Genomic DNA, 26296 nt, shown 5'->3' on the forward strand with positions numbered 1-26296 from the left:
ATAAGACCGCCTCCTTCCTTATCTGTCACTGAGTACAACACTGAGATTGTGCATGAGCTCAGCTCCTTCTTTTGATGTCTGCAACTAGCACACACTCTACCCACTCAGATCTTACAGAGCCTATATTGATCCTTAGCAAGTGGAGTTTTGTATATGAAGAGTCTCAGCTTTCAGCCTCTTAAGTTTAGCAAGTGCCTGCATTTGATTGCACCCAAGCCTCTGGAATTCCAGCTAATGATGTTCAATGACATGATCCGTATTGGAAATTGGAAGTAAGTGAAGGCATTTAACAGAGGAACAGGAAAGCCTGGTACAGCTTTTTGAACCTACATATCACAACCATCCATAATCTGATTGATATGACAGATAGTGAAACATGCATGTTTTCATGTGTGAATGTGGTCCAGTAATGGGTCTTCTCCTCTGCAGAGCTTGCTTCATCCATTGTCCCATCCATTTAAATAATGAAAAAACAGAAGATTCAAAGCAAACAGGCAGAAAAATAAATTGGAAAGCAGCACAAATGTGGGGCATAAAATAGAAATGGTTCAAATAACTGTCTGAGTTGACAACAGAAAGTCTAGTGAATAAAATGGGGTGTCACTCACACAAGGGTAGAGTTATGACCACACAAAACAATAGAAGATAGTGTTGCAAATATAAAATCCCTTACTTCAAATATTGTCCCAGGAGGACACCACAGATTTTCCTGCAATATATAATAACAAACACATATATGGCCTGTAAAATGGAACAGCAAATAAGATAACTGCCAATAAATGATCTAAGAAACTGCCAGCCATCCAGTTAAGAGACAGAAACAACCACACCAACAAATGTTAAACAAGGGAAAAAAATAGCCTTGCACATTTTCCATATATCACTGAACCTTTCACACGGCTTCCAGGTTTTCCCAACTTCCAGCTTGTCTGTAAACAAAACAGGTTCCACATTGGATACTGAACTTTGAAGAGCTATAGGAAGACAGGAAGCACCTATAAGATATCAGTGGGGTTCCCTCAGTACCCAATCTCAGAATTAATGTTGCCTTCATGTGTCCTTTTCATTGAGAATACTGATAGCGTCAATTATTTTTTAATTTTTTTTATTTATTTAGAATTTTTGTATGCTGTCCCATCACTTATAGCCTCAGGACGGCTCACATAAATAAATAAACAGACTACATAGAAATAATACAATTAAAACCCAGAAACACCCTGGCTGCAAAATTAAAACCTATAGGTATTATTAAGAGTTGTTAAAATATCATTTAAATAAAAAGGTCTTAGCCTGGCACTGAAAAGCAAATAATGAAACAAATAAAAACAAAAAACAAATAAATATTGTTTATTTATTTAAATAAATAATATTTAATTTATTTATTAAATAAATGTAATAATAAGTGACTCAAGTGTCTGTTTTCAATCCAGAAGCACCCTCAAACTGCAAACCTTGTCCTTTAGGGGGAGTGCAGCTCTGTCCAGAACAGGTTGAATATTACCCACCTGGACAGATGACCCACCCACCAACAGTACCTCTGTCTTGACTGGATTGAGACCTGGCGTGTTGACCCTCATCCAGTCCGTTACTGAGTCCAGATGCTCACTCAGAGTGGACACTGCCTCACCTGGGTTCGATGAAAAGAGCTGAGTGTCATCTGCATATTAATGACACCCCAACCCATACCTCCAGATAACCTCGCCACCACTTGCTCAAACACCAGGCCTACAGTTATTTACCTCCTCTGGGTCCAAGTTAGGCTTTTAAAAGACTGGTTTAATCACATCCTCTTTCAAAGATGCTGACACCACTCCCTCTTTCAGGGAAGAATTTACAGCCTCCTAGATCCAGGTGTGAATCCCCTCTTTAGATCTGACAATGAGCCATGATGGGCAAGGGATACACCTGCAGGTGGTAGGCTGAACTTGACCAAACACCTTGTCCACATCCTTAGGCTTCAATAACTGAAACTCACCCAACAACACTGGGCCAGCGGTGCTCTGGATACTTCTGCTAAGGGAACTATGTTAAATGTGGAGTCCAACTCGTGGCAAGTCCAAACAACTTTATCTTCAAGGTGCTGTGCAAATTTGCCACAGTGAGCTACGAAAGGTTACACAGGTTCCCTTTCTGGTCCAGCTTGTAAAAGGCCTGAAATCACTTGGAAAAGCTCCACCAGCTGGCACTGAAAAGATGCAGTGCTGGTGGAAAAGAACTGCCTCTTTGCCACTGTCACCACCACGGGATAGGCTTGATAGTGACCTGTTGGATTCAGCACAGGTTTTCCTCCAATGCGCTCTAGCTGTCTCCTCTCTTGCTTCATTGCCCTCAGCTCAGGCATATTCCAAGGAGCTGGCTGGGCGCTGCTTGAGGGAAGAGGGCACTTAGGTGTGATCATGTCAGCCACCTGACCCATCTCCGCACTCCGACGTGAGCTTTGACATGAATGCCAATCATGCTAGCTGGAAACTCCCCGGAGCCCTCTGGAAACCATCAGGATCCATTAGCTTCCAGAAATGGGCCATTTTAAGAGGTTCCCCCATCCTTGCAGAGGAGAAGAATAGTCAAAAGCCTAAACCTCAAGAGGTAGTCATCAGGCCATGACAAGGGAGTTAGTGTTAAACCCCCACTTCCAGATCCTCATCCTGCCCAGTTGAGAAAACTAGATCAAGAGTGTGTCTTTTCACACGTGTTGGGCCAATTACATGTTGCAAGAGTCCCATGGTAGTCACAGCAGCAGTATAATAATACACCACACAGTTAAAACTGGTAATAATAACAACAACAAATGCTAATCCTTAACAAGAATGAGCTTTAAAGTAATGTTTTAGTAAGCCCATATTAACCTCATATAGATCAAGTGTAAAAGTGACATCAACTCAAACTTCATATATTATTTCGGTGGTATTAAGTCCATGCTATCATCATATGACTGGCTAAACAGTGTTTATCCACAGGCTGCAGTATAAAAAGTACAACAGAAGCAGGCAGAGTGTATCTGTAATGGACCTGCAGGAAAGGGGGATAAATTTTCACAAGAATATGCTTGCTGCCTCGTTCTTTGACTGAGAGCACTGCCAGGGGGGCCTAATCCCAACAAGGGCTTCTGCAGCTTTCTCGAAGAACTGAGAACAGTCATTGTGTCAGACACCAAACACAGCAGGAAAGCAGAGGTGTTAGACAATGTTACTCTCACATGCCATTATTTTTGCCCTGTAAAGGCTCATCTCACTTCCACTACATCTTTTGAACAGTCCCAGAAGATAATAAAGTATGGATGATGAGACTCCCAGTACAATGTGCCTTTTTGTATGCTCCTTTAAAAATATCTTCTTTAGTAGGAATGCACAGAAATTTTATAATGATTGCTCATGGCAATTTGGATATCAAGCACGTTCATAAGACCTCTCTCAGTGTATTTCCACAAACATAGATTGCTTTGTTCTTCCCATTCTTTGATTCCAACTATTATTACAGTGTTCCTGTGGGATTTGCAATGTGGTATTAGTAGCTTGCGATGTTTTTAGAGCTGTTTGCATTGCCTGTTCCCAGTCTTCTGTATCAGCAACTCATGTTTCAACCACACTGGTCCTCATTTGTAATTGACCTAATGAGTTCTGTAAGTTGGCCACTGCTGTTTTTATCAAGGAGACATAAGCAGGAATGGGTTGTAGCTGAGCCATAATAATTTCTGGTGAGTTTTCCAGGGTAGCAGGGGATGAAACAGGATAATAAGGGTTGCTGCACTCTGCTTAAGAGGTTTTCCTGCCATTTTGAGCCTTACTAGGCCTGCAGTGATTAGGCTGCAAAAATTCAGGCAAAATTATGCGGAAATACTGCAGCAGGGACACAAGCTTCCCCCAGTCAGGAATGGCTTCAGGTAGCAGGCTGGTTTGTGTGGCCTGAAGCTTGCCAAATTGCTGTTGTCTACATAGCTTCTTGACAGGAAGTTTGCTAATATGTGCTGAAACACAAGGGTAATGGGATTAGGGATTTGGAATGGATCAAGAGAGGTGTGAGAAGGGTTGTTGATTAACCACCAAGAGAAGTGGAATGACTTGTCAGAAGTCAAAGGGCAAGGTGGTGGCCCTGAGCATGGCAACATAGGTGAATCCTGCCAGAAGCCCTGGAGAGCTGTTGCTGCCAGTCAGTGATGACATAACTGGGTTAGATGGAGCCACAGTTTAATTTAGCATACAGCAGCCTCCTGTGTCCCACCAACTTCTGCTTTCTAGCCATCTGCCTTACCCACCAATGGCCATGCTGGACATGGCACAAATTAACTTGGATATACCATATTTTTCTGTCTATAGGATGCTCCCCACTTTTCCTACCCATCTCCAGCGAGCAAGCTGCTGCCGCCCGCCTGCCCGCGCACTGCCCTGCCGCTTCGCCACCCCCTGCGCACCGTCCCCCCCGTGCACCACCCCCGCTTGTGCTCACCGCCGTTTCCGTGCGCCACCCCTGCTCACACTTGCTGCCTCCCCATGCACGCCAGTCCCCCCCCAGTACGCCCACAGCCCCCCCGTGTATAAAGATGCACCTCCATTTTTAAGTAAATGTTTTTAAGAAAAAGTAGAGTCTTACACACAGAAAAATATGGTTAATTAATGTACCTGCTTTTAAAAATGGAAATAGCAGGTGCATGGGGGAGCTGGCCCTGAGTTGGGGAGGGAAATTTTCACCCATAACTCCCTCAGTAGTTCTGATGAAGATCCCACTCCCTCCCAAAGCTTCTGCTTGCATGTCAACACGCATGCTCATTGCATCCACACAACATAACATCCCAGTTTGGCCTATAAACGATGCTGCCTGCATCTGTGCTACACACTAGGCACATTCTCATTTTGAGCTTTCCTCTGTGCAGCTCCTCCTCCCTTCCAGCTCCCCCTCAAAATTAGCCACTTGGTTATTTTCTGAAGGCTGGCTTCTGCTCACAAGTGACTAGGTGCCATGCTAGCTTGCGAATGCACAAAATCAATACAACATCAGCCAACTCTCAAGCACTCCCAGCTTCCTGTAACATTCTGCTAAGCTGGGACTGGAATGCTGGCCCACGAACAAAGAGAACTTGAGTAAACACCAGCACATCTTAGTAGGAGGCATATTTTGGAGAGGCGTGTGGGCTGGGGACGAGGACACCAAATTCCCAGAGACAAAGTTCTTGGGCTGAGAGAAATAGAATTGGTGGGAGAAAGCAGGGGGCGGCGGCATGGCTTTAGGCAGCTTGCAACTGCTGATGCTCGGGGAGAGCTCAGGCACTGAACAGAGATCCGGCAAACATGAGAGATTACATTTGCTTCTGTCACAAAAGGGCCTTTCTAATCCTGCCCAACAGGCTCTGATTGTCTCATTTAATACCAGGGCTAATGGGAAAGTGAGGCCTAGGAGCTATAATGCAATGAGCTTTAACACTTATTACGAGCGTGATGGAGTCTGTGAAAGTGGTTTTAGCGGAATACAATTAGAGGATGGAGAGAGTAATCCCCAGATAGCACAGCCCAGGGCAGCCACTTTCTGGGCACAAGACTCTGGTGCTGCGGAGGGGCAAAGAGATAGCCCAGTCACCTCTTTGCCTGTAGCTGTGCACGCGCGTGTGCGTGTGTCCGTGGATAGGGAGGCTCTAGGACGCTTTCCCACCTTTGATAAAAAAGCAACATGTTTTATGGGCCTGTTTCTTCATCTCTCCTGTGCAGAAAGCTATTCTGCTGAGCCACTTAATATGCAAATCACTATGCTCACAATGTCCCAAACAAACATTACATTAATGTATTTACTGATTTATTGTACCACTTATGGAGGAAATCGCAGCCTTCTTTAAGGCTCACTTTCTAAATCAGACAATCCTTTCTATGCCATTCAGTAATTCCTTTCCTCTTTCCCCTATAAACCAAAATCTTCTCCACCAGTGCAGCATCTTAACATGGGTAAAACCTCAGCCAAAACTATGCCATTTTCTTAGTTTTTATCTGTGGATGTGTGAGCTGATCAAGGGCAAACTGGCTTCCTTCCCTATTTTGTGCTGCCACCCTCTTATTTTATATGCTGCTCCACTGTCAAAGTTCTTTCTCTTCTTTCTTCTCTCACCCTATTGCTTGTCCCTTTCACACTACTAGCTGTGACTATATGAAAACTCCCTTGCTCTGGAACCATAATGCCCTTCTTCCATACAGGCCTTCATGCAACTACTCCTAACATGTAGTTTTGCAGATAGGCTTGTTTTATGAGCAAATATTGATTGGTGGCTGCACAGGCTAAATTTTTGTCATTGGAGGCTTGATTTCTCATCTGGCTGATTGAATTCAGTGAGAAGAACCATGCTTTCATTTCTCCTAGTTTGGGATTGCCTTCAGTTTGGGACAGGAATTCTCCTAGCTGAATGTTGTTATCACACGTTGTTAGTTGTCTGTCTTGGTTTTTCTAAGGGCCAGGTCCTGGGTTTATTTAGACAGAAAAAAAAAACTTCCTGGGACTCCCAGCATTCCGCACACAGCTGTCCTGGCTGGGTAATGCTGGGACTTTCAGAGGTCTTTTCTGTCTAAACTTGCATGCGATTACATCCTAAGTGACCGCGCTTTTGCTGTTTAGAGTTGTAATACCAAACTGAAGGATGAATGCTTTGGCATAACTTTGAGCAGCAAAGTGTCTGTGGACCCTGCCATATTCCATAAGGAAAAAGTGATTTAAGTGTCCTGGGGGAAAATATACCAGTGCCAGCATCCTGGAGCATTTGGTGTGGCCTACACACCCGGGCAGGGCAGGGCAGGGCAGGGCTGGGCAGGGGCTGGTCGTGTTGCACCCCTTGAGTGTTCTGGCAGCACTGGCCTCCTCTCCCTTGCTTGCACACCCGTGTGGATGCCTGCCTGTGGGTGCAGCAGAAGTCGCTGCAGTGCTGTAAGGAGCCAGGACCCATCCTGGCCACTCAGCCCCAGCTCATTACTGCACCAGTGATGCCATCATGGGGAAAGCCTGCTCATGAGCATGCAGAGGAGGCTGGTGGCTAGTCTTAGTGGGTGGCCGCACTCAAGAAGCTGGGGGGGGGAGGGGAGGGGAGGGGAGGGGAGGGGAGGGAGACCGGCAGTTGCCGCTCTGGGGCAGCCGTGGGTGCTGGGCTGGCTAATGAGGACAGCCCCACCCAGGACCCCCGTATGCATGCATCCATTCATTACATTTGTAATCTGCTTAATAATAAATGTTCTCTGGACAGATTACCAAGGCATGAGTCACAAAGGGTGATGCAGGGGAAAATTGGTCTGGCCACAGTGAAGCAAGTGTAGAGTCAGAGTCGGGCGTCACCCGGTCAGCCCTGCAGTGGAAGCCTCAGCATAACACCTGGCACAAGGAAGGGGTCAGATGAGTTCTTGCAAGGCAAGAGCTTGACACATGGCATAGCCCGCAGGTTTGTCTTGCTCCAACTGGTTCCTGTGATTCAGCCACTCCAGCCCTTGCAGTAAAGCATCCAAATAATGCGGAGGGTTTTACGGGGCTGGGACTCATCCAAGTTCCTTCATGGCCTTGACGCAGCCAGCATCTGTCTGAAGTCAGAAGGAGGGGCTTCTCCAGAAGCTGCTGCTTTGTCTCTTCAGCCTGCTGCCCAGCCAGGCTGACCCAGATGGCTCGCAGCGCCACCCAGCACTGCGAGCGGTCGACTGCACCTTTGGAGGTGCCACTGACTTGAGCACAGTCCTTGCAGATCAAGGCCATTTCGTGGAATGGAGCCCACTGCATTTGCAACATTCTTCTTTTTAGTCTTGGTTGCCCTTCGCTAGTGCTGAAGGGTCATGTGAAGTCTCTGTTGTGGATTCAGGTTGGGTGTGGACCAGCTGAGTGCTTTGAGGTTGCTCTAACTTGTCCCGTTCATTTCCATGAATCTGGTTGAAGCAGGGCTGATAATGGCTACAACCCACTGTTCCAACCTACTGAGAGCACAGTCTGGGCCCAGAGTGGAAGCTTCATGGGACTTGTTCACAAGGAAATGGCAATGCGGCACCCCACCCTGGCGACTCTTGGCACACTTGGAAGCCAGATGAAGATGTGGTTAGACTCCTTAGCTGCTTAATTACTAGAAGGGAATCAGGGTTTGATCTCGCAAGGGCCAGCATCAAATGCCTGCCTTATGGAGGGCATGCGCATTGCATTTTTGTTTCAGAGTTGCTGTAAATTTGGATTTGAGCTTTGAATGCAGGCTGGAATAAATACACAGAAGTTCTTTTTTTAAAGTAAGTTTTATTATTATTTTTTCTACTAACTAACAAAAAGAAACTAAAAATCATCAATCATCAGAAACATCAGACCGACTGGGTCAGTCCCCCGTACATTTTTTTATGGTAATCCATAAACATATTTAAGTCTATGCATAGTCCCATTTCTCTAGCCAATAATAAAAAGAATTCCAAGTTTGATAGAAGTATGTATCCTCTTTCTCCTTCAGAGACAAAGTCAATCTGTCCATTTCGGCATAGTCCAAGATCTTTTTTAAAATCAGTTTGTCGGTAGGTGGTTCTTCACTCCTCCAATGTTGGGCAAATGCAATCCTCGCCACAGTAATTACATGTAGAATCAAATACATTGCTTGATTATCAACATCATCAGGTAAAATGCCTAATAAGAAAACTTCAGGTTTAAATATTAGAGGTTTTTGTAACATTCCCTCAAGCCATTTAGGTATTTTAACCCAGTATTTTTTTGCCTCATTGCAAGTCCACCACATATGATAAAAAGTACCCGGTTTATGTTTGCATTTCCAACATCCATTTGACATATTTGGAAACATCTTAGCTAATCTATTTGGTGATAGATACCATCTATAAAACATTTTATACAAATTTTCTTTATATGAGATTGCTAATGTTACTTTAATATTTCTTTCCCACAGCTTTTTCCATTTCTGTAGCTCAATATTGTATCCAAAATTTTGTGCCCATGTTATAGTTTCCTTAACTTGTTCATCTTTCATTCTCCTATCCAAAAGAAAATTATACAATCTTTTAATCATTCTCTCATCTGATTTTAAGATCACTTGGTCAAATGTTGTTAACTCCTTATAAAAATCCCACATTTTATAATCTTTAACATATCTCGATTGTATTTGAACCTTATGCCACCAAGAAATATTAATTTCCTGCTCTTGTAGTTCTTGGTTCGGTTTCAATCCTCCATCATTATCCAGAATATCATTATATCTCACAATCATATCAAAATTCAATGCATTTGGATATACAAGAGCTTCCATAGGCGAAAGCCATCTTGAATACACAGAAGTTCTAAATCTGCTTTGAATGGACTGCTTCAGCATTTGCAGAGTGAACTATTTATCCTTTTGGAACTGCTTCCTTGTTTGCAGGGTTTCCAAGAAGGTTTTGGAAGGAGTTGATAGACATTTGTGCCTTTATATTGGTCTGCCAGTTCACTTGAGCTGTAGTTTAAAGTTGCTTGCTTGCTAGTGCTGTGGTTAAAGGGATGGCTTCGTAGAGGTGTGGACAGCTTCAGGGATATCCCTGTATGCATAGAGGTACCCAAATCAAATGAAGGGGAGACTTGATGACGCAGCAGGAAAACTGGTGAAATCAGCAAATAGCAGACCTCATGTTAGTCAGAGAGTCAGTGAGGTAGATGTTCTAGGATTAGAGGTGCATCGTTCACAGCCATAGGTTCATTCACTCAGGGAGCCTTTGAAAGGTCATCCTGTGTTAGCCTGGTGACTTGGGATAACCACTGTGACCCCTTTCAGCCTGGTAATTGTTCATGTGAGTGCTCCAAAGGACCTTTTAAAGTGTGGGCTGATCCAGGATGTATCCAGGATTAAGGCACACCTCAAGAGATAACAGGGCACTCACAGGACTTCCCCCCTTTTGCCTGCCATTTTGCTGGCATGATGGCTTCATCCCATGCTGAAATGGTCATGGGCCTCCGTTGCCTGTCCATGCCCATGAAATGTGACCAATCCATCTCACAGGCTTAGCGTAAGGCTGAATGTGATAAGCAGTGCAAAGCACTTCTTGCAATAGCAGCAGCAGCAATATAATAAGAATAAGGAAGCAGAAGGTGGTGGTGGTGGTGATTTAATTGGAAAAAGCTACCTAGAGATCCAGTAGTGATGTTAATATTATTTATCTGTACCTGATGATGTTGGGAGTTCTTTGTTGAGCCGTGAATGTTGACTGATGTTGTCTTACCTCACTTGTCTCATTGTTCTGCAGGGATTTTCTGGAATCTGTCTTCCAGTGATAACCTCAAGGACCGCCTGGCCCGTGACACTTTGGAGCAGCTCACAGACCTGGTTTTGACCCCTCTATCTGGCTCAGGCAGTGCGGCTGTTATCCAGCAAAATGCCTCTGAGGCAGAAATCTTCTACAATGCGACTGGCTTCCTCAGGTACTCTTCGGGTTGAGGGAAATGCAGATGTCATGGTCACTGGATCTTGATGAGAAAACTATACATGGACAGAAAATCCTGGGTGTAGCAATAATGAAAAAAGTGGCCCCCAGTGCTTTTTAAAAGCTTTTCTGGCGGGCCACAGTGGCCCATATTGTCAGCTGTTACAGAGGCCCATGCATGAACCATGCCGAACTGGCATACTTCTAGGCCTGAGTCAAGGGGTGGGAGGAGCCTGTGAATCAGCACACTGCGCTTTTGTGCACACTGAATCTGCACTTTTGATGTAAAGCCAAGAGCAACCCTCCTACTAGAGGTGTCATTTTTCGTGGTTTCTGGGGCCCTGCACTGGACTGCCAAGTGGGTCGTTTTGAGTGACAGTGGCTTTGACTGTGGAAGCTTTCCTTTCTCTTTGCATGGCTCTAATTTGGCTGCCACTGACAGGAAGGCTCTGCCAATGTCAGGTTCTCTGGTCCACACTGAGCTGCCCTGTCAGGGAGAAGCATTTGCCCGATAGATGTCGTTTCCTCTTGAGGTCATATATGCTTTCTCTTTAGCATATGAGAGGGTGCACCAGTGCATGTCCAAGGCATGATGATGGCAGGGGCAGGAAGATAATTCCACCTGGTGAGATGCCTTTGTTCCATTCCTGTAGGAATCTCAGCTCTGCCAGCCAGCAAACACGGCAGAAGATGCGAGAGTGCCATGGGCTGGTGGACTCCATGGTCAATTATATTAACAGCTCATTAGAAATTGGGAAGTCAGAGGACAAGGTGAGCCTTCTCCTGGATACTGGATGTCTTGCCTTACGTTGAGCAAGAGCTTTGGCTCAGGTGGACAGAAACCGGACACGATCTGGTGGGGCACAATCAGTATCAGGAATTATGTAAAGTACACTAGTGTGACACCAAAAACAATAGTTGGTGCATTAAATTCCTGGGAAAATTGGCATGGTGGGTAACACTGTTGATGGTGCAGTAGTGTAGTTGGCAGTAGCACTATGTCATTCACACTGCAGCCTGTCCGATACTGTCCACAGTCCTCCAGTGCAACTCTTTTTGACTGCTTCCAGGGATTAGTCCTTCACATGGATCATGATGTGAAGCAATTTGTCCACAGGGACGGGTGTTCATAGGGAGGCTGTCATTTAATTTTTCAGAGTGGAATTATACATTCAGCCATAATTGCCGGATGAGGTTTTCATTTCTTGAAGCTGCACTGGTAAAGCAAATGCACTGCATGCAGAACTTTCCAGGTTCAGTTCTGGCTTTCCAGGTAGGGCTTAGAATCAAGCCTCTACTCCTGACGAGCCTTTACTGCCAGTCCATGTGGACATGGCTGGGCCAGATGGATCAAAGTCCTGGCTCAGCATAAGGGAACCTCTGCGCTCCTAGTGCTGTCCTTTTTAGATGCTAGCAGCAGGGAACTGTATTCTGTACCCTGGCCCATGTTTGCATCATGGGCCAAAACAAACTTTCAAGATATCACGAGTAAGACTGAGTCCTTGGGAGTCTAAATGAAAGCAAGGCTTTGTTCCCAGCCATCTCTTCAAGATAATGTTTGTTCCAGTCCAGATTAACTCAGCTCTGGAAATTCTCAATGCCAGGCATTCTGTTTATAGTGATGCTACAATCAGTACCCATCCCTTAAGAAATATTCATACTATTGGAAGGGCAAAGCACCTGTCAGTTACCCAAAGAAGTTGCACCATCATTGTTGTTGTCATCGTCATCATGATCCTGGTTATTTGTGTGCCACTTTCCCATGGCAAAACCATACCCAAAAAGCTTACAGCAACTTCAGTGAAGGGCACATAATATAAAGCAGGGGCTCCCAACCTGCGGTGCCAGATGGCATGGGGGGTGGTGTGCAACAAAGAGGAAGGCTGTGGCGCCATGTTTTTCACTAAATATCGTTCCAATGATAAAATTATTATTGATACCAATTTTATTTTGTTTGCATTTGGATTCAGTTCTCTTTTGTCAAGACAAAATCTAGCAATTGTCTGAATCCACAGGCAGACTTGTGGATTGCAATCAGCAAGAAAGTTCCACATTTTGACAAAATTGTGACAGAAACAGGAACAAAGAAGTCCCTGGATTTTATGTTCACAATCGGGATTGATTTACTGTTTATTATCTTCTAAATTACTGTTGACAATTTTCTAATTGCTCAGTGTATAGTTGAATTTCATGCCCTGAGTTAAAAGCTTTTTTTTTAGTTCAGTTTGCTCACCCACAGCAAATGTGGTTCAAAAATTAGAATTTTGACTTCTTCATCTTCAAAAGTTGGTATGACTTTTGTAGAGGGTGCACACACAAATCAAATGTTTTCTAGGGGTGCAGGGCATAGAAAAGGTTGGGAACCACTGATATAAAGCAACATTTTCAGATAATTTTCTACATACACTGCAACAGTACAATCCTAAGTGCATGGACTCAGTAATGGAAAAGGAGCCCCACTGAGCAAGCAGCAAGTGAGTGTCTGGCGCTGCCTGGGAAGCCCCTTCTGCATCCTCCTCTGTGTAGGTGTCTCCAGGTACTGAGGCAACGCAGATCTCCTGGTGTGAATCCCAAAACCAGTGTTCTTGTTGTATGCTACCTCAGGGACTGGAGGCAGAGGACCCCAGAAACAATATAGCATATATAAATACATACATTTTAAAGAAAGCACATTTTTAATACTTATCTTTAGCACTTTTCCGGCATTTTGCTTGAGGCAGCCTATAGGGAGAATCAAATGCAAATCAAAATACATAAATGCCACTACTAAAATCTATGCAGCACATCATCTCAGAACAAATATTATTTACTAAAAATTCTCCCCCAAAAGTCCTTACGGCCTTGCCTAAAGAAAAAAATGTTTTACAGTGGAAATTAGCTTTGTAAATAGCTTTTAGAAATCAATCATGTTGTTCCTGCAGAGTGTAGAGAATGCGGTCTGTGTGCTGCGCAACCTCTCCTACCGTCTCTATGATGAGATGCCTCCTTCTGCGCTCCAGCGCCTGGAAGGCCAGAAGAGGAGTGATGGGGCAACGATGACAGGCGAGCTGGTGGGCTGCTTCAGCCCCCAAAGCAGGAGGGCCCGAGAGGTGAGAGCATGAAGAATGGAATTATGGGAGGGAATGGGAAGTAGGCCACGACTGGCCCAGTCGTATAGGATGAGAGCGTACTGCGAGGGGAAGGCGCATGGAACGCATGAAGGGATTGGGGTCCATAGCTTGACTGGGAAGACTGCAGGGCTAAAGGCATCCTGGGGCTCACTTTGACTCAACTGCAGCTCCTTTTCTCACTGCTGGAACTAATGCCCATGTATGCAAAGAGAGGGGTTGTTGATATATCCTTCAGCATGCCTGTTTTCCCAGCACCTTAGAAACAGAGTGAATGAGTCCCCAACAGCAGATGAGTGGGAATGGCCTCTAGATCAATGAGTGTTGTTTCTGGACAGAATTAAGCCCCGGCACCTCGTCCAGCTGGCACAGGAGTGGAAATCACTTTTCAAAGTGCTTGAGGCTGCTCTCCTCAGGGAGATCCAGAAGGTTGTCAGGAGAGGTGTGAGCATCTTCCAGGCTTTCTACTTCAATTGTTGGAAAATTTATGAGCGACCAGAGGAGGTGCTTGAAGCCATCACGAGGGGAGTAAGAAATGGAATTAGCGCTGGGGCTGAATGGGGAACAGGTTTCAGGGACAAGACGGTTGCCATGATGGAACTGAGCCCCAGTGAGGTATGGAGGGTGTGATATGGCTATAAGTAGAACCAGGTTTTCCAGAACCTCACAGAATGGCCACTGAAAAGACATTTTCTTTTTCATCTCCCAGCTCCACATGAACTCAGATATTGTGACTTTCACAGAGGTCTCTAAGGATCCCAGGGGAATGGAATGGCTCTGGAACCCTCAGATCATTGGAGTCTACAACAGGCTGCTACAGCGATGTGAGCTAAACAAGCACACCACAGAGGCAGCTGCCGGGGCTCTTCAGAACATCACGGCAGGAGACCGGAGGGTAAGGCTGGATACATGAAAGAGCCCACATGCCTCGGGGCAAACTCAGGTGTGATGTGGAAGATGGGGAAGGCTCAGGATAGGTGTCCTCATTCCACCACTTAGTTTTTAAGATAGCGGGTTCTGTAGATCAGCAGGAAACTAAAAGTAGACCTGGAGGGTGAACTGCCCCTCAGCACTAGTTAGTCCTTTTAATCCACTGGTAGGGAAATTGAACAGACCTGCTCAAACAGCAGACCACAGACTACTGAGCTACCAACAGCCTTTCCTCTCGTTTGTACCTTGAAGCTCTGAAAATTCCCCCAGATTGAATTTGTCCTCTGTCAGCCACATAATCCTGATGCTGCTGTTGTCCTAAATGTTTCTAAAATCATGCGGAGAGAACGTGTTTATGAAGGAAGGTTCTTTACATAACTCCATCTGCCTCACCTGCCTTGGGACTGAAAAATATTTGCTGTGGGAGTTTACTCTTCCTGCACAGGATGAGAAGTAAGGGGACCACTCAAAGAGAAAGGGGGAAGAGAGGTTTGATCCATCCGCCGTAGTATTGAAATTGTGGACGTCCATCCATGTGGATGCTTTAAAATGATTTGGAAATGCATCTTCTGGAAGAAGGATCTGCCAGACAGTTGTAACCGTTTTGTACTCTGCCATGATCTGCTTCCAAGTGGAGAGAAATCCCTCCCTCTCACATCTTTTATTTGACAGAAGAAGTGCCTCATGCCTGCTGTACTCTAGAGTGAGTCAGTGTGGAAAGCTGACCTACAGTGAGGCTTTTGTCGAACACAAGCGCATCGCATAACCAGAGGAAGGGCAGGGACCCCCTGCCGTGATCCCAGGTGTTCCATGGACTCACCTGTTGGGTCCTCTTCTGCAGACTCACCGTCCTTTTCTTCATCTATTGCAGTGGGCTGGTGTCCTTAGCAGAGTGGCTTTGGAGCAAGAGAGGATCCTGAACTCGGTACTGGACAGAGTCCGCACAGCTGACCACCACCAGCTGCGCTCGCTGACAGGAGTGATCCGCAACCTGTCCCGGAACGCACGCAACAAGGATGAGATGTGTGAGTGCTCTCCCGGGGGAAATGCAACAAAGGTCACCAACCTGTGGCCTGATGTAAAGCTGGGGGAGCTGCCCTCCATGTGGAGCAAACGCCATGCTTGCTCCACCTGTGCTGAGGAGTCGACTCATTTTGTTTGTGGGGTTGCCCTTGCTGTTTGCAGTGCTGATGAGTTTTGGTTTTGATTGACAGCAACCAAGGTGGTGAGCCATTTGATTGAGAAGCTTCCTGGAAGTTCTGCAGACAAGTGGCCCCCAGCAGACGTGGTAGTCAACATTATTGCGGTGCTGAACAATTTGGTTGTGGAAAGTTCCATCGCTGCCCGGGACATCGTCTACTTTGATGGCCTACGCAAGCTCTTCTACATCAAGAAGAAAAGGGACAGGTGCGAGTGGTCAAGAATTTTCTTTCCCTGCCCCATCTGTACAACCCAGAACTTATTACTGAAAGCCACATTTTGAAACACTTGGCCTGCAGAAGGATTGCAAACACTCTCACCAGCTCAGCCTCTGCAGTCTCAGTGACTGATCCTGAAGCGTGTTAAAGCCACTTAATCCAGATGTGGGGAACAAATGGCCCCTGCTGCCACCCTTCAGGGACTGCACCCTGAAATCAAAACAAAAATTGCTACCTGTAGCACCTGCAGAATGCCACTGAGCCAAACCTGGCTTGTTTGCAAGCTAATCACCGAGACCCTTTTAGTGCTCCGCAGTGGATGTAGAAGCACCAAAGGGATTATGCTGAGCTTGCCAACCAGCTCAGGTTTAGCTTTTGTAGCACATTACGGCACTATGGAGTGCTTTGCCACAGAATTTCAGCAGCAAGAGGAGCAGTCTGCAATGGGGCAGTGCCCTCTGCACTGTAGCCCCTTGAGGAAGGAGGGCTGTAGGTTCCCCCCACCCAATCACTGGATTTTCTGTCCAGTCTGATGGCAGAGCTCAATGGATAAAGCAAGGTTTAGGAGTGGGGGCAGAGTTCTCTTGAAGCTTGGAGAAAGAAGCAAACTTGACCCAGAAGCTTTTTATATGGCTTACCTTTATCTACAAGTTTTCTTTTAAACTTTCAGAAGGTTTCTTAGTTAGTTTGGCTTCTTAGCCTTGGAATTTCCTTCTGTGGCTCAAGCTAGTTGGCAGCATGAGGCTGAATCCCCGCCTGTCATCTCTCCAGCTCTCCCTTAAGGCCTGCCACTCATGCCCGCCTTGAGAGCTACCGTCTCCAAAGGCCCCGATTGCAGACTGCACTGTCCAGTTGCAGAGGGGCCGTGTGCCTTCTGGGAGAGCGGTGGGTGGTGTTCCTGCTTTGGCTAGGGGCCATTTGAGTTGGTAGCCTTGAGAGAATGGCTAGGCCCATTCACCCCTAGACAAACACGCTTCTGACCCAAATCCTCTTAAAGGTATCAGTGTGATTTTTGCAGCTCTGCAAAAGCATGAGTCTGTTCTTGTAATACATGCCCATTGGTTAAGAGAAACCCATTTTTTCCACAGTTACAGCCAAACTTTATTTGCACTTACTCAGAAGTTGGTTTCAGTGAATCCAGTAGGGCTTTCTTGCAAGTGTGTGTGTCTTGGGCTGCACCCTTATGCAGTGTTAGCCGTGTCTACTCAGAAGCAAACCCCTTTAGGTTCAGTTGAATTTAGTCACAGGAAAGTGTGTGAAGGACTCCAGCCTCACACTCCGGTGGGTCACTGAGGGGTGTGAAATCACCCTGCCATAGAATCCGCTTGTAATTCACAAAAAGGGAGTGAGTGTGTTGGTGCCCAACTGTGCACTTGCCATGTGTTGTGACTGCCGTTCCTTCTCCAGCACAGAGAGTGAGAAGTCCTCCAGAGCTGCTTCCAGCCTCCTGAGCAACATGTGGCAGTACAGCAGGCTTCATCGGGATTATAAGACGGTATGTTCCTTCTTCCCCAGCCACTTCCGCTCCCTGGTGGGCTTGCGAGAGAAGAATCGATGCCCTACCAGGTGCAGCTGGGAAGCATGTAGGTGCACACTGCTCCAGTGTGCCTGGAAGTCCACAGGACAGGAAGGGAAGCAGCTGTATCGGAGAACCTGTGGTGAAGTTTGCATGAGCATTTTTTTCTGATCCTAGCATGGTGGGGAGAGGTATTTTCTAGGCTGACCCTTTCTACAGGAGGGCTTCTTGATCATTCTTAGGTTTCTGGGAGAGCACTTTTCAGCTGTTGCCACCTGTCATGCAGGGTTAAGATGACATGTACCTGCTGAAAAGACCTCTCTTGCACAGTTGTTCAGGAGCCCAGTGCTGCTTTGGATGTGCTCAGCTGCATACCTCTTTTACCAAGGGGTGCATTCTAGTCATCTGCTGTGTGTCTGGCTTAGCAATAGGCACGTGCCCAGTGAGTGTTCAAAATAACAGGAGCATCCACTGTTTGGCCATGTCCAGAGATGGAAAGGAGACCCAACTGACCCAGATAGATCAATAGCCCACACCTTTCATGACAGAAGCATGTTGTGTGTCTAGCATGTTTTAAGCACCCCTTACTTTGAAGCCCTCCCTTATTTTAAACACTTGAGTGTCTTGTTAAAACATAATCCATGACTCTTATTTTGGAACAGACTTGAGGACATGGCATCTGGCAGAGGCCGACTAGTCAAGGAACCTCAGTTATGGGGAGGGAGGGCACCCACTGCTGTGGATCATGGTCCACTTGTGGTTTGGCATTTACCTCAGCAACTATTTTGAGTCTGTGCTATTTCTGGCTTCAAACATGAGTGCTGGGTGGCTCAGTCGTGGTATGATGTATCCTGAGAAATCTTGTCTGTGTCTTTACAGAAGGGCTATCGGAAAGAGGATTTTGTTGGCATGTAAAGGAACGGGCATGCAGAAAATGGACTGTCCAGCTGTACCTTTGCTCCATGAAATTTGTACAGAAAGCACCATTATGGACTGCAGCGCTACATCATGAAACTCCTCCTTTGCAGCGCCTTCTTTTTGTAGATCCCTGACCGTTTGGGCTGATGTGCCTTATTTGTGCATTTATTATAGTTTCTTTTCCAAGCCTGCTTAAAGGTCACCTCCTTCTGCTGGCCATCTTATCTCATGACAGTGCCTTAACTGTAAAGACATGAGTCAGCGTTCAGGCAAATTCCCAGGACTCCTCCAGCCAGCAACAAACTCCCCTCCTTACTCACATCAAACACTGGATGTCCATGGGTCCCCTTTCACAGACAGAGATGTCACCGCAAGATTTGCAGAAGGATATTGAAGGGATCCTTATGAAGGTCTTTGCACCGTGAATGGGTATTTCTCTCTGCTTTCATGCGTCTCTCTCACCTCACCCCAGTCCATTGCTCATACCTTCCCACTCCTGTGGATCCCAGATGTAATGCGTTTGCTTTTAATTTCAAATGAGCTATGGCATCTTGTTTTGAGGCATGAATAGATTTTAATGGTAAATATAAGCCTACGCATGGGATTCTAGGGGAAAGTCTATTTGGTTCTGGTAGTACTAAAACCCTGTGGATTGAGGGATAAATGCAGTAACTTGGATCCAGGTTTAAATATACTTAAGGGTTGTCCCATTGAAAGCAATGGGATTAAAATTAGTCATGATTAAGTGTCACTGATTTCAGTGAGTCTTCTTTGAGTACATCTGGAGTAGGGTTGTCAGAGTAATCCACAACAGATTCAAGAGTTTGAATTTCTATTAATCCTGGCCAGCACATTCTGCAATGGACTAGTTTGTTCCATCATGCAAATTCTGTGCCCATGTGACCAGTTTTCACTTTTGGTGGAGATTTGTGCTAATGTACATTAAGTTTGCACAAGTGTGCATTACAGCTAGAGTGCATTGGCTCAAATAGAGTACAATTCTGGTTTTAAAAAAATAGATCCTGTCAATGAACGATGGAATAAAGATGTCTGACAATCTGTGAAACATCAAATATAAGAAAAGCTGCACATCCCTAATCTGGGTCAAACACAGTGTTTAAAGTTGCACTAACCAAAAATAGAGCAGAAAGCTTTGTAACTACCAATCTCTGAAGCTGTTAGGTGGTGGGTACTTTCATTTTTTATTAGTTCATAAAGTCAGCAGCAGAGACTATCCTGAAAACAGAAAATTTGGCAGGAACACCCACTGTGATTGGCTCTATTCTGTTTGGCTATTGACTTCATAAAGTAAAGGAAGGGAGGTATTATGGGAAAAGGGCACTAGCAAGTTTAGAAAGTGCTGACTGACCAAATTCTGAAGCTGGTCTTTGACCAACCTTGCTGTGCTTTATACAGAATTGTATGTTCTTTTCTGTTCAAATATAATTGTACTTAGTGAATGTAAACTGTCTGGGACTGACCTGCTGAGCTGTGTCTGACAAGAGGCAAGTTGTAGGCCTCAGTCCAAAATATGCAGCAGCAGCCATCAGATTCACTTTTGCAATCAAGACCGACTCTACTGTCAGATGATCAGCATCGCTGGCATCCAACAGTATTAATTCTTACCTTGTTGGATCAGGGAGTCCTTGGGATGCTTAGCTCCTTGGCTGATCAGTGTTGCCAACTCTTCTAGTGCTGGTCATCTGCTGGGGATGCTTATGCAATGTACAGCTTTTGTATGCATCCTGGCCGAATGTGATTTTTTTGTGCCACAGCAGCCTGTTGTGTGGACAAGACTGTGCCCAGTAAGTGATCACGCTGATGTCCCTTTCTCACTGGGAATGTTCGCCATAGACCTCAAAATCATGCTAAGTGTTTAAAGCACCTGGTGCTGTGGCAGCAACCTTATGCATCAGGATTTCCCTCACATGCAGTGGAAATGAATCCAGGCATTCATCTGAAGCTCCAAAATGTGAGATGGGAAGGCAGACTGGCTTTATGGGGCTGTAAATGGTAGAACAGGCATATATTGTTAGTTGGGGAAGACCTAAACAAGATCAAGATGATTGCACTATACTAAAATAAGATCTCCCACAACTAGCGCTCCCATCAAACCAGTCCCTAATACCTGGACTACGGGTTAGGAAGAGAGTGTTACCAAGCAAGCAGCAGGATACTTGGGATATATTTTTAGCAAATGGAAGCCTTCCTGGGTGCCAGTATTCTATATGGGGAGAGTTATTCTCTAATTTTGTAGCTATCCATCTTTCAATCAGGTGTAAATTCTTCCTGTATTGTAGTAATATTAGAGTTTTACTGAAGCATCACCTTAAACTGCTTGTTCCTAGGGAGGCTGCAATGGGAGACCTTAAGATGCCAATGGAGAAATGGGAAGCGGCAGGATCTGAACTTAGTCCCACTACAGGCCATATGCACAACCACTTATAGAAAACTGTTTATGTGAGTTAGCTCCACCAGCCTGATAGGCTTCTTTCCTACCTAGCTGAAAGCCATTGATGAAGTTGTTCTTAGCCTAGTAGTTGCTCCCTTATGCATGCCATCTTTCTCAGAAAGCAGCAGCAGTTCTTGCAAGCTATCAGATAAAAGGGAGGCAGTCTAACAATGGATCTTTTGAGTACTGTGTCAGAACCTTGCTACACTGGCCTTTGACTACAGCGTTGTAATTCAGGGATGATTCCCCACCCGTTTCTCTTGCTGTAATTGTTAAAATTTGGATCCAGCCACAGAGATGCCACAAAACACTGGGAAGTCAACTTGGACTCCGGAGATCGCACCTTAGGGGTGGGTGTGCTCTTCTATATATCCTGTATTAAGAATGTTTTTGCTTTGTTTTGTCCCAGCCCTGTAGAAGAGAGGCTTTGTACACATGGTTGTTTTTCTTCCCTGAAAATTGCTTCTCACTAGCTCTGAAATTCTGATGCCTCAATTATCTGCATACTCCCTTGGAAACTGGAAGAGTATGGCTGTAAACCAAAATTTGTCTTACAAAAGTGGTTTTCAAGCAGGTGGCGCCTTGTTTTTGTAAATTACATGCTCTTTTGCATGTTATTCTATTTCATCACCCACCCACGGATTCCCCAAACACCGGCCATCCTATTTTCACAAGTGATTCTGCATCTATAAAATTGGGAAAGCATCTCCTGCTATATGTGTACTTAGTGTGCATGAGATGTTTAAGACCAGTGCCCAGATGTTTTTCTCTCCCTCCTACTTGAAGGAATAAGAAAGCTACATATCTATCTTGGTGATTATTGCAAAATATAGCTCAGTAAGTTAGACAGGTAAGATAAAACCACTAATTCATCAGGCTGTTTTCTTTCTTAAGAGATCTGGTGCTGTCCATTAACAAATTAACCCATGGATGCAAGATATGCTGCCACAGCCATTATCTGTTTGTTCCAACCCAAGAAGAAAGTTGGCTCTTTTGGGAGAAGAGCTTCAGTCTGAGGTGAAATGCATTTGGTTCAACCATTATCAACAGAGGAAGCAGAAACTATATCATGGGTGCAGGCAGGTCTTGGGAACCAGTTAAGCTGTCTTAAAACGCCTCTGGCCTGAAAATCCTTCCAGTAATGCAGTTAGTTCTCTTGGCTTTAGGAGAGCTTGAAACAGTAAATGACAGGTGTGTAAATGCAGAATCGAAGGATGTGTGAATGGAACAACTCAATTTCAGTAATTCTGCTAGAGAGGAACATACGCAGCTGGTGGAAAAAATCAATGACTTGCATAAGTGCAATTGGGTGATTAGAGGGAATGAAACAAAAATGCAGTTCCTATAGCTTCAACAGCAGTGCAGAAGGCAGCACTTCATCTGGTAAATACAGGCATAGGCTTTTCTCAGGCATGCATGTCAAGTTGCACCTGTTAAAATTCTGTCTTCTACCCATCTATTAAAGGTACAGATAGCCCGTCTTCTTTTGTATAAGTTTACATCATAATGTAAGTAGCTGTGCTCTGATTATCAACAAAGCATAGTCCCACAGGGAGACAAACAACAAGAAAACAAAGTGTTGGCCAGGTCAGACAAAGTCAACTTTGTACTTAATAGAAAATTCTCTAATCCAAGGCAGTCTCATTTCTGTTAATAAGTAAATAAAGGCTATAACAGTTTTGGTGGCTATCTTTTCATTTTGTGCTGTTCTAAATGACAGATCTGTATGAAATGCTTAAAAAGTTATCATGCTTCAGAGACTTCTTGGAGCTGTTGTGTGACCTGAGCTGTCCCTGAACCTGATGCCCTCCAGTTGATTTGGAAGATGACACCCAGATTTCTTGACCATTGGTGTACTAGCTGGGGCTAGTACGGGGAGTCACGGGCTAAAACATCTGAAGGTGAGGGAAGATTGCCATAGCACCTTTGCCAAGCTTCAATTCCAAGGATTCTTCAAGGGATGCCAGGATGAGCACATACCCCCCTACCCATAAGTGCATCATGCAGATATACCCAAACACTAGTGTGGGGGAAGGAAAATACTGCTTGCTTATATTTATTTTCTAATAGGGTAGTCTTCCATGTTATAATATTGGCATTTGTTGGCAGGTATGAGCAAAGTTGCCCTATGCTTGGCGTGTGGGCTGGCTGGTTGGTACTGTTCGCCCCTACTTCAGAAAATGTTCATTGATTATATTTGTCACAACCTTTAACTAAATTGCTTGTGGCATTACAGTTGGCTTGATAGTACACAGGAAGCATTTTGATTTTAAGGCCAGGCCTGGTGCAGCTGTTGTGAGTGCCATGTCTTGTGGAGAGGCGAGATATAAGTTAATGCAGCAAGTCAAAGAATATAATCTCATCAACATGAGGCTAATAGTATTTTTACAAGATGTTTTTGCACATCAATATTAAAGTACAGTTACATTGGGAACAAAAGCTAGTGTTGCTGTCTGGAGAGGCTTCCCTGTTACACTAAGGTGGTTGGATCCAGATATAATCATGCCTGGAGTTTACTCATAGAAATGACTAGGACTGAATGTAGCTATAACTAACTGGATTTGTCAGAGGTGCCAAAATCAGCATTGGCTGCAGCAGCTGATAGGATTGCCCTGTCTGTCTGAGGCTGTGACATTTTGCAGTAGTAAATTCTGTAAGTTAAATGGATGCTCTGTGAAGAGGCCTTCCATGAATTTACTGCCAGTCAATTCTCCATTTTTTTTTTACTTACTCATCCAGTTTGGAGAGATCATTTAGGAACTCTTTGCAGTCTGCTTAGTGTTTCACTATTCAGCATAAGTTGTAGCATTGCTGTGCATGACACTTCACTGTATACCAAAGGCCAGGTCATTTATAAACTAGTTAAACAGCATTGGTTTCAACGCATAAAAACTTTGCCATCCATTTGTGTTGTTTCATATATTTAACCAGTTGCTGATCTATAAGAAAACCTGCCTTATCCCACCACTGGCAAATTCATTCAGGACCAAGCCAAAAACTTATTTGGGGAGTGAGAACAACAAATGAGTTGAGCAGTGTATGTAAAGACTGATACATGTATAAGTATATAATACTCCCTGGATCATGGTGATTTACACATTGGCTAAGATACCCAAAGAACTGTAAAAGATTGATGAGCCCATAATTTCTCATTTCAGAAGTCATTTTGATGCTTCCTTAGCATGCCTTGCCTTCGATAAGCTTAATAATTCTGTCCTTCATCAATGCCCTCCATAATTTTCCTGGAACAGATGTTATGTTAAATGGCCCCTAATTTCCCGGATCCCTCAGGCTTCCTTGTAAAAGAAATCTGGCACTGTCTATTCTCTACTCCTCTAGTTAAGAGGCTGGTTTTTAAAGTGCAAATTGCATATTTTTGTAGGGGGAAAAAACAACTCCACATTTGAGTTCTTTATGAACACCTGACATGAATACATATCTACATATCATTTTTCTCCATTCTAAACTTTCACATTTTTCTCCCCTGCTCCTCTAATCTGAACCTGGCTGTTCAGATGTCCTACCTGGAAAAAAGCAGTTCAGGTGTTAGCATTGTTTGCATTCTCTGGTGATGACCAGAGCAAAGAATTTAGCTTCCTTATCGGTTTTTTTTAGCATTCTCTTCACACATTGGTTGTCTGAATCCAACTGCCTTCTTGGCTGGTTGCCTACTTATGTATTTAAACATTTTGTTTTAATGTTTATGGCAATATGCTCAAATTTGTTTTCACTTGCCTTGTTTTCACTTGCTTTGTTGTCAAGCTATATGAAATAGGGCTAATTCATAGTCAGCAACTGCCTTAGCAACTAATGCTAATAACATTAGTGATCCAATGCAGTTTGCTACTGGACAGTCCACACCAAATACCTCAGGACATAAAAATCCATTTAAGGCATGCAAAAAAAAAGTTAGGCTTGTGGCCATGGGATGAGGCTAGCACAAATTATATGCGCTGGGGGAAAATATAAGTGTGCTGATTTAAAAGTATGATTGAAGAACTTCCTTCTCTGACCTGTATTCTTTTGAAAGGACCTGAGCTGCTTCCTGTTTTCTAGCTGCTTTTCCATTGTCAGATTCGCTTCTTCATGAACCAAAAGTACTCATGGGTGTTTCTGATGCTGTTCATATGCTTATGGAACATCAGTGTATACTAGTCAATGCTCATCTGTGCAGACATGGAGGACCAGTGTAGGTATGATCTAGCCCACATTATTGTGTATCATACCTCCTTTTTCAGAGACCATCTCCCATACATCTGCTTTGACATAAGAAGCTGGACTGGAAGTATGAGGAGTCTCCACACAGCCATTGACTAGACCTGCCTGTCCCTGGAAGGAAATGAGGGGCAGCATTAACCTGTTTACTCAGACAGAGGCATTGAATTTAAAGTGAGAGCTCCAGTTCCATCTCCGTTTTAACCTCATAATCCCCTTGTTTGAATGTCCTTAGATGGTAAAGAAATAGATGGCCTAGAAGAGGGAGTAACAACTGTGGTTTGCCAGATGTTTTGCCTACAACTCCCATCGGCCCTAGGCAGCATAGGCAATGGTGACAAAAGAGGCAGGCCAAAACATCTAGTGAGTCACAAGTTGTTCATCTCTAGACTAGAGAAGTCTAGTGTACTCTATATAGAACACCATTCTTGATATGTGGGAAGACTGTGAGGCTCTCAATTTTGACCTTGTTATTTTTAACCACTTCTCCTAAGTTACTTTGAAGCACCCTGTCCTGAGACATAATTCAGCCATAATGTGCAGAAGCTCATTAACATGAGCACATCAGTTCTTTGAACCTCAAGTTTGATGGCCCATGAATTACCATCTGCTTATGACACAGAACTGGAGGGAACAGATAGGGAATTAGGCATGGGTAGCTTAAAATAGCCTTTTTCCAAGCAGAAATGGCTTGTGAATAGCTCAGGCAACAAACAGCAACAGCAAGTTAAATGCAGCCTAAGAAAGTCCTGTTGAAGTGTTACTACTGCAGCTAGGCCCTTATGTGCCAACTTTTTCTAATATGTTTGTGGGAACAAGGAGCATATTTGCTATTATACTAACTGGATTATAAATTAACACCCTTGCACCACCATCCTAGTCTTTCAGTATCATTGTTCCACATTTGTTCTTGAGGCTCTCAGATTCTTCCTCCAACCTCCCACTGGCTGGTCTGCACCCAGTAGGCATAGTAAATACTAAAGCAACACTCCAAAATTTAGCTACATGGACACACATCCAAGTGAACACTCTGAGATTTAGGTCCACAGAAATGTGCTTAGAATCAGTTTGTAAAGCTACCAGGTCAACTGAGAAAGTGATTCTCAAGCCCCATTTTCATGTAGAGAGATTGCCCTTCCATTTGAGCGTCCTCTGTGATGCTAACTCTGTTGAACTGGTGCTGTTTGATAACATTTTTACCCAAAGAGCAGGCCTCCTGTTGTTGCGATTTCCCTTGTCATTTGGATAGCCTCAGTGCTGCTGACTGCACATCAGTACAAATAGAGGCTGATTGATCTAGCACTGGGATAAAGTTACATGAGTATGGTCAAGCGCAAAAGCGTGCTATGCTGTTGTTTGAGAAA

General features: G+C 44.5%; 1 protein-coding gene across 1 annotated transcript in view; it reads left to right on the forward strand.

The window, feature by feature from the left end:
- PKP3 (plakophilin 3) overlaps positions 1–18314 on the forward strand; it is a 45623-nt gene extending 27309 nt beyond the window's left edge. Inside the window, exons 6-13 of the mRNA XM_044425934.1 lie at positions 10200–10374; positions 11030–11147; positions 13298–13465; positions 14193–14378; positions 15285–15438; positions 15628–15820; positions 17239–17326; positions 18227–18314. Coding sequence (XP_044281869.1) covers positions 10200–10374; positions 11030–11147; positions 13298–13465; positions 14193–14378; positions 15285–15438; positions 15628–15820; positions 17239–17326; positions 18227–18262 — 1118 coding nt within the window. The 3' untranslated portion in view covers positions 18263–18314. The remainder of the gene's footprint in view (positions 1–10199; positions 10375–11029; positions 11148–13297; positions 13466–14192; positions 14379–15284; positions 15439–15627; positions 15821–17238; positions 17327–18226) is intronic.
- The last annotated feature ends 7982 nt before the right edge of the window (positions 18315–26296 follow it).

Source organism: Varanus komodoensis, unplaced genomic scaffold (assembly GCF_004798865.1).
Source record: "Varanus komodoensis strain SLA01 unplaced genomic scaffold, ASM479886v1 scaffold16, whole genome shotgun sequence".
Lineage (NCBI taxonomy): Eukaryota > Metazoa > Chordata > Lepidosauria > Squamata > Varanidae > Varanus > Varanus komodoensis.